Below are 14,865 nucleotides of genomic sequence, written 5' to 3'. Positions count from 1 at the left end.
TGGAGGCCACGGAAGTTGTGTTCTATGGCGTTGAAGCTCATTTGGAGGTTTGTTATCACAGTGTCCAAAGAAGGGCCAGATGTATACAGAATGGTGTCGTCTGCGTAGAGGTGGATCAGAGAATCACCAGCAGCAAGAGCAGCAACATTGATATATACAGAAAAAAAGAGTCTTATTCTAAAATGGATTAAGTTGTTCCCCCCCTCAATTTACACACAATAGCCCATAATGACAAAGCAAAAATCATTTACACATTTTTGCTAATTTAATAAAAAAGTAAATATCACATTTACATAAGTATTCAGACCCTTTACTCAGAACTTTGTTGACGCACCTTTGGCACCGATTACAGCCTCAAGACTTCTTGGGTATGACGCTACAAGCTTGACACCTGTATTTGGGGAGTTTCTCCCATTCTTCTCTGCAGATCCTCTCAAGCTCTGTCAGGTTGGATGCAGAGCGTCGCTGCACAGCTATTTCCAGGTTTCTACAGAGATGTTAGATCGGGTTCAAGTCTGGGCTCTGGCTGGGCCACTCAAGGACATTCAGAGACTTGTCCCGAAGCCACTCCCGCGCTGTCTTGGCTGTGTGCTTAGGGTCATTTTCCTGTTGGAAGGTGAACCTTCACCCCAGTCAGAGGTACTGAGTGCTCTGGAACAGATCTCTCTGAACTTTGCTCCATTCATCTTTCCCTCGATCCTGACTCGTCTCCCAGTCCCTGCCGCTGAAAAACATCCACACAGCATGATTCTGCCACCACCCGCTTCACCAGACGTGACGCTTGGAATTAAGGCCAAAGTGTCCCATCTTAGTTTCAGACCAGATAATCTTGTTTCTCATGGTCTGAGAGTCTTTAGGTGCAATTTGGCAAACTCCAAGCGGCCTGTCATGTGCCTTTTACTGAGGAGTGGCTTGCGTCTGGCCACTCGACCATAAAGGCCTGATTGGTGGAGTGCTGCAGAGATGGTTGTCCTTCTGGAAGGTTCTCCTATCTCCACAGAGGAATTCTGGAGCTCTGTCATAGTGACCATCAGAATCTTGGTCACCTCCCTGTCCAAGGCCCTTTTCCCCCGATGGCTGAGTTTGGCCGGGTGGCCAGCTCTAAGAAGAGTCTTGGTGGTTCCAAACTTCTTCCATTTAAGAATGATGGAGGCCACTGTGTTCTTGGGGACCTTCAGTGCTGCAGAAATGTTTTGGCACCCTTCCCCAGATCTGTGCCTCGACATAATCCTGTCTCGGAGCTCTATGGACAATTCCTTCGACCTCATGGCTTGATTTTTGCTCTGACATACACTGTCAACTGTGGAACCAGTTAACCCACTGTTCCTAGGCCGTCATTGAAAATAAGAATTTGTTCTTAACTGACTTACCTAGTTAAATAAAGGTTACACATCCAATACGTTCAATGAAAAAGGACCAAAACATAAGTATTGTAAGTTGTCCCAGTAGTTTAGAACATGATGAAGATATGAAAGACCTGCCGGTCTGAGTCCTGTCCTAGAGGCCAAGTCATATTTTTGAAAAACTCTCCTCTGAGTTGTACAGTACCTTTTTAACACTGCATGCCAGAACTGGTGAATGGCTTTTGTTCTGGGCTCCAATGCTCTGGCCTGCCAAGTCATAGCCCTCTTTGGCGATCAGTAATTGTAGAGCAAGTGCTCCCCCCTCATGTGTTTTGGAGTGACTCATAGTTCACAGACCTTGATAGTGACAAGCAGCACAGTTAGTACAGAGAGATAACATGCTAATGCTGTGTTTTTAGATCACTTCCAGACTTCTACATACTAATCAGTACTCAAATGTGAGAGGAAAGGGTATTCAAAATGACAAAGTATTGTAGGCCTGTGTCTCATTCTTTGCACTGGTATCATAGATTATTGAAGTCAACGCCTGTACTGGACACACCAACCTCAAGGAACGTTCAATGTATATGTGATATTGGGTTGAACAATTCTGGGAACTTTTCCCAAAATCCCAGTTGGAAGATTCCCAGAATGTTTACATTCTGTTTTACCCACTTCATATGTGTATATACTGTATTATAGTCAAGGCTCATCCTATATACAGTGCATTCGGATTCAGACCCCAGACCCCTTCCCCTTCCCCTTGTTATGTTACAGCCTTATTCAAAAGTCCTCATCAACTCTAAACACAATACCCCATAATGACAAAGCGAAAACAGGTTGAGATTTTTTTTTTAACTATAGAAAAAGTATTTACATATGTATTCAGACCCTTTGCTAAGAGACTTGAAATTGAGCTCAGGTGCATCCTGTTTCCATTGATCGTCCTTGAGATGTTGCTACAGCTCTATTGGAGTCCACCTGTGGTAAATTCAATTGATTGGACATGATTTGGAAAGGCACACACCTGGTCTATATTTTACCTTTAACTAGGCAAGTCAGTTATGAACAAATTCTTATTTACAATGACGGATGTATGTACTAACAAAATAAAAAGCATGAGCTTAACTTACATTTTCAAATCTCTCACTTGAGGTTTCTCCATCTTCAAAGTTAATGAAAAAGCTAAACAATCACTAGCATGCAGAGGCCATAATGATCTAGTTATGGGAACCTGCTTACTCCACACAAAGGTGAAACACTACAGAGAGAGACTCACTTGAATAATTGCTCCCAAGCTAGCTGCTTCAAGGTTAACTGGTTTCTGCTGCTATGGCAGTTCACTGCTATGGAGTTTGATGGCATACATTTTATAGGGCGCTGGGCCTGGTGTTGTCGGATGATCTACTCCGAAGCCACATCGCCTTGTCAGCAATCTGGAATTCATTACGATGTCTTATCTTCCTGCAGCGTGGGCTGGGGGCAACTCCTCCACCCAGCCAGCCATACAGTGTGTAGGCTAAAACCTCATATGTCAGCTATTTCAGTGGGCTGAGAGTTGTTCATTGGTAAGGAAATCCAGGGAAAGAGACTGGTGTGAAAAGATATGTGGTCCCCATTGCTGTGAATGTCTCAGTAAAAGCAGGCTGAATCTACACTCGAGTGAGTGAATTGACAGTGCCAGGCAGTGGTGCTGTAACTCAGGGGTTCCCAACCTTTTTTTCCCCCCAGGGCCCCTTTTTCACATAGCCACTAGCTTGATTTTGTTTCATTTGAGGGACCTAGGAAAATTGTTCTTTTGAAGTTAATTTCCTGCAATTCTACATAGTTTGACAATACATATTTTAGATACATAATTTAATAATAATTAATACGGAAAATAAAGTCTAGACCCGAATAACCCAAATGTTATTCCACTACCAAATATGTTATGATAATTTACATGAACCCTAAATTTACAGAAAGTGAATAGATCAATTGATAGCAACAGAGTCACACATTGTATAAGATTACTTCCCAAGCAAAGTCCAATTTATTTGACTTGTCGACTTTAGAAGGACGTAACTCTGCTTCTGACTGTCGTAGAGACAAACCAAATATTTGCATGTGCACCAGCGTCGTGTCTTCCTAGGGCATTTACCGCTTGTTTCAAGCTTAAAGCATTACAGATATATGCATCATTTTAGATCAGTATAAACAAATCGCAAATTGTAAAAATAAAATGCATTTGAACAAAAATATAAACGCAACATGTTAAGTGTTGGTCCCATGTTTCATCAGCTGAAAAGATAATAAAAGATCCCAGAAATGTACATCTCCTTTGCCAAGATAATCCATCCACCTGACAGGTGTGGCATATCAGGAAGCTGCTTAAACAGCATGGCCATTACACAGGTGCACCTTGTGCTGGGGACAATAAAAGGCCACTCTAAAATGTGCTGTTGTCTCACACAACAATGCCACAGATGTCAAGTTTTGAGGGAGCATGCAATTGGCATGCTGACTGCAGGAATGTCCACCAGAGCCGCTGCCAGACAATTGAATGTTCATTTCTCTACCATTAGTTGCCTCCAACATTGTTTTACAGAATTTGGCAGTATGTCCAACCAGCTTCACAACCGCAGACCACATGACCACATGTATGGCGTCACGTGGGCAATACAAAAAATACAAAAATTCAAATCAAATCAAGGAAGACCCCCACAAAATCTTGGCACCCCACTAGGTTGGAAACGCCTGCTGTAACCTATAGACCTAATGTATTATACTAACTAACATCTGACTGGGAGGGGGGCTTTGACCACGAGAGATGACATCATAATGGTTAGTCCCTCTGACGCCTGGCAGTTTACTGTGGGCCAGTGGGGTCTGCACTCTTAAGGCTCATCCCTCTTAGAACAGGCTGTAAATTGGAAAGGGGGGTCTCCCTAACTCCTCCACATCTAATCTCAGAGCTGCAGGGCCCTTTGCAATGCCTGTCTTAAGCAGCATATATTATATGAGGGGATTTGCCAACCTTCCTCCTACAAAAAGGTACAAATGAAAGCCATCTGATAGGGAAAATATGTACTAGCCTAAGAACAACAGGAGAGTAGGCTGGGCTATATAGTTGGACAGGCTGCCTTCCACACTGATTTTACAGACTTTGTTGATAGGGTCTGTTTCATTGTGCTTTCAGTCAGGACAAAGTGCAGCACATCCCCACTCCCTCACAGGCTGAAACATTAACTCACGTAGCTGCCTGACACCTCAGGGCTAAAAGAATCTGTAAATCACCCCTAACATACTGCAAAACAAAGCTGTGAAGGGCTTCACTGGCCAGTCTGAATAGAATACAATCACCATCAACTCTGAAGCTTGCTGAGAGGTGGGCTTGAACACTTTTTTATAAATTGTTCAGAGTTTTTGAGAGTAGAAAGATGGGACTTTGACGTAGAAACAAACTGCATTTTCAGCATTAAATATCACGGTGTGCATTCACACCATACAATTCCTTACAGAACAGAACACAAAGCCTTGTGTTCAGATAATGGCCAGGGGCCTCTAGGGGACCCAAGCTGGGGAAAACGCCCCACAGGTTCAGCAATATAACCAGCTCGTCCACTCTGACGGACAGGACAATATTTACTGATTACCTCAGCGCTCTCCAACTGACAACTAAAATAACAAACCTTATCACTAGGTCATGCCTTAAAGTGCTTAATCCTGCCACAAAAACATATTAGTCCTAGTTCTAAATAACATTCTGAGGGAGAAGATGAATGATTGTTATCTTCTGCAGGCAACAACAACCTAACCCAAGACATACTAACACTGAACTAGATGCTGGGAAAGGAAACGCAATAACCAGGACACAAACTCAACAGAAAGCAATTGAGGTCAGGTTTTCCAGAGTAGAGCCTATAGCATTTGGCTACTGAGCAATGGAGATTGAAAACAATAAAACACGTCCCATTTAACACGCAATCAGAACTGAGCAGGAACACTGCATCGCTGTGTATGTTCTACAGATGCTTTCATCAACAGGGAATATATAAAACAGGGAATATATAAGACAGAGTTGCATGTAAAGCAAATTCCACCTCAACATCAAGGAAATGATCAACTACTAAGGGAACACCAAGATAAAACCCAAAATCTGAACCAACGTAATTAACCATTAAATTACCACTGTGACCCTCCCTGCCTTGGTTGTCCACTGAGCTTTGACCCAACACCACAGGTCTCAAACATGTGGTACAAACTAGATAGAAGCATTGATTATGGGCTAAATAACAAAATGTGTAGATTGCTTACTGTAATACGACTGTAGACTGCTTAATTAAGAAACTTGAAGCTTACACAAAAACGTGTTGGAAATGTGACTGAGTGAATAGCCTGTGCAATTTTATTACAATCGTCTTTAACAAAAGACGCATGCAGATCATAATTTCACACAATTGACTATTCTAATAATATTATTTATTTAGCGATTAGTGTTGACATGAGTGAATCCTTACTTTGTGTAGTCTCCTTTGGCCTCCTGGGAAAAAGAATAGCACCCTTATTAGTGAGAATGATGATACAACAAGTAGCCTACTGGCCTGGAGGACTTCAACATCAATAGGCCTATGTCATTGCAAGTCTTGAATGTTCCTTGGGACAACGGGAACACTTTTTAATCTCACTCAGTGTTGAATAGCATTACTGCAAAACGTATAATTGCGCGCTAAAGAACTACAATCATTGTAGTAAACGATTTCAATGTTAAAGTAAAAACGTAACTACTACACATCTCTCAAAAATAAAGTTCCCGAAACCCTAACCCTTTTTGTAACAGCGTGCATGCAGTGTAGATTCAGTTTAGATTCAAATCGCTGATGAATGACAACTCCACAAAACTACAAACATTAACTTACCTGCAAGGCGTAAGCAGCTAATTTGAAAACGTTTTCACTCTCCACTTCGATGATCTCCTGTCGTGGAAAAAAAAGGAAATGGCAACATTATAGGGTGGAAAAACAAGTGTACCGCATTCGAACAGTAGCACTTGACTTGAGGCAAATCTCATTACCACCCGTACCTCCGCTCCACAGTTACCGACTGAACCATCGTTACTAAAAAGTGGGTGCGCGTGTTTAAGGTTGAGTTTTTCATATTCTTCATCCACGCTCGAAACGAATTATTGTTACGTTTATAATAACATAGAACGAACGTGCATACAATAGTTACAAAAAGCCAGTATAATCGCAGTTATTTATCATTTCAACCCCTTATAATCAAAATGGTACATTCTGAGAGCAGGTTCACGTTCCTCCAGTGTCCGGGTGAAAAAAAAGTTACTCCTGGCAACGTTGGATCACTATCTACAAAATGCACGTATCCCATAACGTATTTATAGTGTGTATGATATCAAATGGATTTATTTTAAGTTCAATACAGGGTTATGAATTGGAAGTGTGCGTGAAGTTTTTAGGTCACCCGATGGAGGACACTGTGGGGCTGTTAGCTTGCTAGTACCCTCTAAAGTAGAAAGGCAGACAGGCGGCTCAAGATGTAAGACCATCTTCGTGGCGTTGAGATGATCAAGGGCGCGTAAATACATGGGTAGCCTCCCAGATAGCAAAACATGTCCCCCCTTATCACATCTGAACTATTGGGAATGGGATCCATCGTTTCCTCTAAGTAATTCAGCAACTGTACAGTAGGTGATAAACAAATGCAAAAGGATGTTGGCTACTCAGACAGATATACACACACACACTAAACAAAAATAAATGCAACATGTAATGTCCCATGTTTCATTAGCTGAAATAAAAGATCTTAGCAATGTTCCATATGCACAAAAAGCTTATTTCTCTCAAATGCACAAATTTGTGTACATCCATGTTAATGAGCATTTCTCCTTTGCCAAGATAATCCATCCACCTGACAGGTGTGGCATATCAATTGGCTGATTAAACAGCAGGATCATTACACAAGTGCACCTTGTGCTGGGAACAATAAAAGGCTGCTCTAAAATGTGCAGGTTTGTCACACAACACAATGCCACAGATGTTGCAGGTTGAGGGAGTGTGCAATTGGCATGCTGACTGCAGGAATGTTTAGCTGTTGCCAAATAATTGAATGTTAATTTCTCTACCATCAGCCACCTCCAACATCTTTTTAGAGAATTTGTCAGTACGTCCAACCGGCCTCACAACCGCAGACCACGAGTAACCACCCCAGCCCAGGAACTCCACATCTGGCTTCTTAACCTTCGGGATCGTCTGAGACCAGCCACTCGGACAGCTGATGAAACTGAGGTGTATTTCTGTCTGTAATAAAGCCCTTTTGTGGGGAAGAACTAATTCTGATTGGCTGGGCCTGGCTCCCCAGTGGGTAGGCCTGGCTCCCGAGTGTGTGTGCCTATGCCTTCCCAGGCCATCCCATGGCTGCACCCCTGCCCAGTCGTGTGAAATCCATAGATTAGGGCTTAATGAATTTATTTCAATTGACTGATTTCCTTACATGAAATGTAACTCAGTAAAATCATTGAAATAGTTGCGTTTATATTTTTGTTCAGTATAATTCTGTTAAGTTTCAAGTTTTATTAGTCGTATGTACGGGATACACAGGGTATACATCGTCCAACGAAATGCTTACCTTCTCGACAATGCAACAACAATAAGAAAACAAAAGATACGAATACGAACATAAAGTAAATGGCAGAAGAATCGACTAATACATTTTAGCATAAGTATAATACAGGAGGAGGAAATAATGCAATAGACAGTATGAGTGCTATTGCTTATCATTATTCAATGCATCTGCCAAAATCAAATTGCATAAAAAAAAAAGCAATTGATGGTCAAAGGTCAGCTTTCCAATGTCAGACTAATAAGGGAAGTCAACAGTGGGTGCAGCACTCAACCCTTTACAATCACTGCTAGATAACACTACTTTATTTTACAATTCTCACATGTGTGTGTGTGTGACCATGTAATATATGTGTGTCTGTATGTGTACATTATGAAACGTTAGACATGTTCCTCCAGCTGCCTTATCCAACATGTATGGTAGCCTAGATGATTTCCTCCTCTTGGTTATCTAATAGTTTTACAGCAACACAGCTCAGAAATTGATTTCTGCTAGTCTGGCTGAGCTGTGTGTGGCATGGGAAATATGCACAGGCCTCAGAGAGAAGAGGCAGTGAATCAGGATATTGTTCTTTTTCATGTTGGTACAGTGCAGTGTTTCCAAAAGAAAGCCTAAGTCAAATGATATTTTGGAGGATTAGGGAACTATTTGGTACTCTTGGAGAAAGCCTGAAAGCCATCATTGTGTTGAAGAATTTTGTGTTAGAGTAGCCTACATAAAACAAAAGCAGGGAAGTCTCTGTGAAGTCAGAAAGTCAAGTGACTTTAGCCCATATTAGAAAATAACTCTGTAGAATAATTACTATAAAGACTGTTTTTGAAAGAGCTGAAAATAATTGGTAGTAATGAGAGTGGAGAGTGTCCAGTCAAACAGCTTGTCCTTACTGTCTTCTGTAAATGATGTGTAGACAGAAGAATTCTCTGGCCACCTACTGTGATTCTGGCCCACATGCTTGTTGTTTTAAGATATTGACGTCTGGAGCCAACTTTCAGTTCCAGCAGCCACTCATCCTATCAACTAGTATTCCCCACTATAATTCCACAACCGGAACCTTTGGCTTGTAATTACATTTGTGGGATTATATTTTCACTCCTCAAATGATCACAGGTCATACAATTGGTTTATGTCTGAGCATGCAGTGGAACAGCGTAAGCACAATATGTGCATTGGCATGGAAATTGAAGGACAGGCTATGGAGGGGTGACTCGTGGTATGCTCAATAAGATCATATTGAGTAACAAATGTAAGAAAAGTAGTTACATCCACTTACATTAAAGACTGACGATTTGGCATTTAGGAAAAACAGCTCTACTGTTGTATTGTCTTTCAAGAATGTTATCTTCTCAATATAAAACCTGCAAAACACAAATAGACATGATGTTATTAAATGGAGTACTTGAATTAGGTGTAAGGGTAATGCTCCTGGTTGCCTACCCCAACTTCAGAAGTCGTTCATATTGCAGAATATTACATTAGCACCATCTACTGGACATGGCTAGCTACATGTGGTCAGGGTAACAAGTACCTCCGATCAACACTGGGGGAATTAACATTGTTGTAGCTCTTTGAGCCTGGGCAACATTTATAGATACCTACTTTTTTTTTTACCTCGATGGATTTTCAAATAAACCACATATAGCCTAGTTTGCAAAGAGGAAGGGTAAGTCAACAGATTTAAGAACATGTAGGACACACTGTGAAAGCCTCAGCCTGATGGTAGATGTGGTACACTATAGGGTAGCTGGCTGGTACAGTATGGTGGTCCATACTGTAGGCTACCAGCTGAGAGAAAGAGATCCCTCACCTGACCAGGAATTTGAGCTCCAGTGGACCAGTCTTTTTAGTGAAGTCATGATCCAGGACCCTGCGATCCAGCTGGAGCCAGTTACTCTGACCACTTGGGAAGGATACAAGCAGATTTATAGGGTTATAGGCAGAATACGTTATCATCCCCACGACTATGCTGTTAGCATCTGTTGTAAGTAACATGAGTTCTATCTATTTAACTGTGCTGTCAAACTGCTAGACTGATACAAAGTTCTCTCTTAAGTTGCATCATTTCAATTTGTGTCATGGAGATGCAATCAGCAGCATGGAAAAAGAGCTAGACTGGTTTGCACCCATGTATAGTATTTTATATCTGACACCAACATATTGGACATATGTCAGTGAACTAGAATGTAGCTAGGAATTGTACATACGTGTCATCGATGAAGAATAGTCCAAAATACTCCTTCTCCTTCAGGTTAAAGTGTGAGGACACCAAATCTAACAGATCCCGGGACAAGAGCTTTGGCTAGGAAAATGAAACCAGGTAGAGTACAAATTAACACAAATGCATGAAGTATCCACACTAGAGAATAATGACAATTAAAAGTGCAGAGGTTGAGTTTGTGTAGAGGGTGCGTACCTACCTGGACCAGCAGCTCCAGCTTCCTGTCGTCCAGGAGGTGCACCTGGCATTGCCGGCCCTCCGTCATCTATGGGAAGGGAACAGACCTGATGAGATCCCCAGACAGCGGCTACTACACCCTCACTCTAGCACCACCATCTAATTCCTGGTGTCTCCATGCACTGCTGAGACCCAACCAGCGGCACGGCAGCTGTACACCCTACATCCATGACCTTCTTCTGCACCACTCTCATTAACATGAACCAAATCTAATGATCCGAGCCTTTCCTCCCATGTAAGACAAGAAAATGTATAATCTACGGTATAGCTGTTGAATAGATGAATGGATTCCTTTTCCATTGTACAAATGGATGTTAGTGTTCGGGTGCTGTCAGCACATTTTACAGGTGTGTGTGTGTGTGTGTGCTTGCCGTATATTATTCCATGTCCTTGGGTGAGATGAGTGTGTGGCGGTGTTTATATATGTTGGTGATATTGGTGGTGATATTTTAAGACCCATAATGTGCTTTCCTTATTCTGTTACTTCTGAGAGTGTGTAGATGATTAAGGACATTTGTTTCCAACACAGTTGTAAGAAACAAGAAAACACTGAATGGTCAGGTAAAACTGAGAGACAAACAAAGAATGGCCATGTAAGAGGTCTGCGAAAGTTGCAGGGAAACCAGGGAAAGATGCTGCACAGGATTCGTGTCAATGTTGACTCTCAAGGCTGCTTGACACTCAGGAATGTGGCAAAGAAGACAACATTTATTTCTGTGACTCATTGGAGTGAAAAACATGTGGCTCCCAACTGGCTTGGCTGGCCTGGCCTCTGTGGTGGAAAGTGACTGTCACGTTAGGGACCAGTGACCGCAGGGTGGGAATAGACGTTCTGGGCTGATGTTAACTACAGTCTACCAGAACATATTGTTCCCTTCACCACAACACAGTTGATTTTAAGCTGTTATACAGGCTACTTTTTTTGCTTTGTTTTTGAATACATAAAACCTCATTGAAATTTACTCACTTGTGAGCATGTCTGGACCAAGTGTTTTAATTACTGTCACGCAAACACAAAATTATGTAAGCTCCCTTTTTCTAAACTCAAAGTGTCGTTTTTAGGCATTTCAAAAACAAAGTTGAATCATTATTTCCCTTGAGAATTCAAGCCCTTTCCGAATGGTTCAATTGCCCACCTATACGGCAAAGAACAAAAACACAATCATGGATTACTGGATGACGATCAAATTCTTAAGAGTTTTTGTAACACAGAAGAAACTATAAGGCCGGTCTGCATAGAACATTGTGTGCTTTCTGTGTAATCCATCTTAATATAGAGAATTATTGTAGCTGTTAATTACACAAGCTCCATTGTCTATGCAGGGATTAGTCACTATAGTAACCCTTTAAGGGATTATGCGGTTGTCCAGTGCATGATCCACACCATATTACATTTATCAATGTTGCATTGTTACGGACAAATTACATCAAAACCTAAAAACAAAGAGGCCAGTTGCCTAAAATGTGTTAGTCTTCTAACATTGTTTAATGGGATAAAGTGTAATAACAGTAGTACTCATGTAATTACACCCCTGATTTTCAGCTCCTCGCTTGTGCCCTTCTCTTGCCCCCCTAAAGCCCCCTCTACCTACCCTCACACCACCACCTATTTTAAATTCGCGTTAGCAACTAATGAGCTCCTGCTCAGTCTGAACCCTATCTCCAAAGAATTACGCTACAGCTCACTGCACAAGCAATTTCAGAAAGACAGAGAGACTCATAAAACATTTAAACAGACGCCTAAAATACCCTTAGACTATAAAAGACGTACAATGTGCTGTGGATCTACAATGTTTTTTTCACTCATTTATTTTTTCCTAGTAGCATGGCAGTAAAATAAGAGTTGTTGGTGACTATCTAGCCTAACAATTTTTTTTACTTTAAGTAACTAAGTTTGAAGAATCACTAAGGATGGACCGCCCCCCCCCACCCCCCCCCCCACCCCCCACACTTGCAGAAGGCTAGAGGCCATGGCTTTAGAGAGGTTGACCCGCAGGATTAAAGGAAGGTCATGTGATGTGTAATAGCCATGACACAGAGGTCATCCCCTTGACAGCCTGTCATTGGGGTGGGGCGTTCCAGCCATGGCCTCTTCACACGACCTCCAGCCACTGACCTACATGGGCTTAGCTCCAGCCCTGCAGCGTTAGCCCCCACCTGTAATTCACTGCAATAAGCCCCACATATTCTCACTCATTACCATCTCCTGTCACCATCCATCTTCACTGGTGATGATCTACAAATATGAATGTCATTTGGTTTAGTGGTACTTCATGAAGGCCAACCTTTCCTAATTTGACATATTTGAATTATCATTTTTGAACATTTTCAAGATTTGACAGACATGAACGCAGAGTTATAGAGGATGTGTCATTTGTGCACACGCAAGATCCCATTCAGGTGCTCCAGCAAAAGACAGCCTTTCAAAGTACTTCACTTCTATCTGGGAGATCAAAAGACTGGCCATGCTGCTTCCTGATGACTTCCACATGTGCCATGAGACCCCTGTAAACCCGTCTCTGGGACTCAGTCCTCACAGGTACAAACGGCAAACTTTCACCCAATAGACACCATCAACTGGACACTAACCAGTCCAAGACAATCTATCAAAAACAGCATATCATTCTAAAAGTGAAATTGAAATGTAGTTCCCCTTTGGACATACTCTGTTATAGCCACAATGTGATGGTTATTCTACAGACCCCAGACAACTCCTGACAGATATGCCCATTTACAGAAAGCAAGATATCAACAAGACAAGTCAAATTAGAATAGATCAGACATGATCTTGCTCCAGGCACCAGTACCTCCCAGTTTGCAGCTGGCACCGTAACTGTCAACAGAGCAGTCAATAAAAGCCACATTGATTAGAGCAGAATGTACAGTACAACCTTTCCCCTGGAGTAAAAGGATTGGATTAGTAATGCAGTTTCAGCATACCTGATAGAAGTCCCCGAGCTGCCACCATGTCTGTAGGAAGCGGCGGGCTGGCATGAGCCCCTGAGAGGACCACCTTCTGAGGGTCTGCTCCGCCAAGCCCCAAACAACCTGGCTGCTTGAGGCCAAGAGCTCCTCAACTCTAGACATGAAGCTCACAGCCATAGCTGTCCCTTCACCGCTCACTCACTCACTCACTCACAGAGATCAAGGTTCTCGGTGCCCAGCACAGCCTTTCTCTACTGATACTAGTTTGTAGAACGTCTGCGATACTTGAGAGATTCTTGGCCCAAGAGAATGTACGCTGCTGCGTCGAACACCGACTTCACTCTGTGTCTAGATGCTGTTGTGAATGTCAATACCCTGGAAGAACTTCAGTAGTAGTCTACCACTACACACACGCTTTACTATGTCTCCCTGCTGATGTAATGTGTGTGAGTCACAGCTCTGGGCTAGAGGCTGGAGTTGTAGAACTGGAGTGGAGTGTCCCAGCCTCCCGCTATGGGTCCTGGTCCAAGACATAGCCTCACACTCACAGGACGAAGAGGAGAGGGAGGGCAGGACACAGCCACAGAGAACCAGCCTAAAGAAGCTTGGTCTGCTTACCACATAAACACACTTTACACACACATACTGTACACACACAGACTGACGGACAGCTCAATTCCTCCATCTCCGCCTCATAAACATTCTATTTTCTTTGACTAGCAGGATCGTTTTTTTCTTCTTGAGGTTTTCTACTGTGTCGTTAACTTAGATTGGGAATCTCTGATGTCCAGTCTTAATGCACACAGTGTACTGTAGTTATTAATTTAATATCCCTGATAATAAGTGAACATCTCATATCACATTAGATATTGTTATAGATTTTAGTGATTCAGGATGGTTTCTGAAGGTCATTCATTTTCTCTGTAATGTACTCCGGGTGCAGTTTCCTGAAGAGAGCAGATGTCTCCGCCCATCATATTCCACAGGAAAACTCAAAATAACCTGTGCGATTTGGACCAACAGAGGCATTACAGCAGAAACACTATTACTAAAACTGTCTTCCTTTGGAAAATGTTAAATGTTGGAAATTGACAATAAACCGAATGTAATGGATATAGCTTAGGAAAAGTGGTTTCCATAGATTTGCTTTTGATTTCAAACATTGAGATCTAACATACTGTGGGGAAAAAAATACTAATTATTTTATTTATTTAGAATATGAATTTTTTCATTCCTTTTAGCAAAGAAGGATGTTCATATTTTCCCAAAGAGCCACACACCATTCTGACAGAAACTGAAGAAAACAAGTGAAAAGAGAGAAAATGTGCTCTCGGCTGTAGAGTCCCAATTATATAAGTCTATAGTTCAGTCGGACGACGTGTCTCATCTGGAAACAATATCCTGCTGTTTGTTTGAGTGATCCGAGTCTCCTAGAACACAAAAGATTCTGCAGTCAAAACGTACAACAGAACATGTTGCAAAGCCCTCTGAACAGCATCCGAGTGATTATCTGAAACAAAGTTGAAT

General features: G+C 42.0%; 1 protein-coding gene across 5 annotated transcripts in view; it reads right to left on the bottom strand.

Annotated features, from left to right (window-relative positions):
- Window positions 1–14,865, bottom strand: part of LOC106582859 (FERM domain-containing protein 4B) — a 64,240-nt gene that overhangs the window by 26,161 nt on the left and 23,214 nt on the right. For 4 of the 5 annotated variants that reach the window (XM_014166405.3, XM_014166404.3, XM_014166406.3 and 1 more), the window contains exons 2-7: window positions 10,376–10,441; window positions 10,163–10,257; window positions 9,766–9,858; window positions 9,232–9,316; window positions 6,242–6,298; window positions 5,843–5,865 (exon numbers count right to left, since the gene is read on the bottom strand). In XM_014166405.3, coding sequence (XP_014021880.1) covers window positions 5,843–5,865; window positions 6,242–6,298; window positions 9,232–9,316; window positions 9,766–9,858; window positions 10,163–10,257; window positions 10,376–10,441 — 419 coding nt within the window. Of the gene's footprint in view, window positions 1–1,548; window positions 1,738–5,842; window positions 5,866–6,241; window positions 6,299–9,231; window positions 9,317–9,765; window positions 9,859–10,162; window positions 10,258–10,375; window positions 10,442–14,865 lie in introns of those variants that run through there. The other variant, XM_045705113.2, reaches the window with a different exon arrangement.

This window comes from Salmo salar, chromosome 22 (assembly GCF_965601325.2).
Source record: "Salmo salar chromosome 22, fSalSal1, whole genome shotgun sequence".
In the NCBI taxonomy this organism is placed as follows: Eukaryota; Metazoa; Chordata; class Actinopteri; order Salmoniformes; family Salmonidae; genus Salmo; species Salmo salar.
The sequence above is the reverse complement of the archived record's forward strand: the minus strand, read 5'-3'. Positions and strand labels throughout refer to the sequence as shown.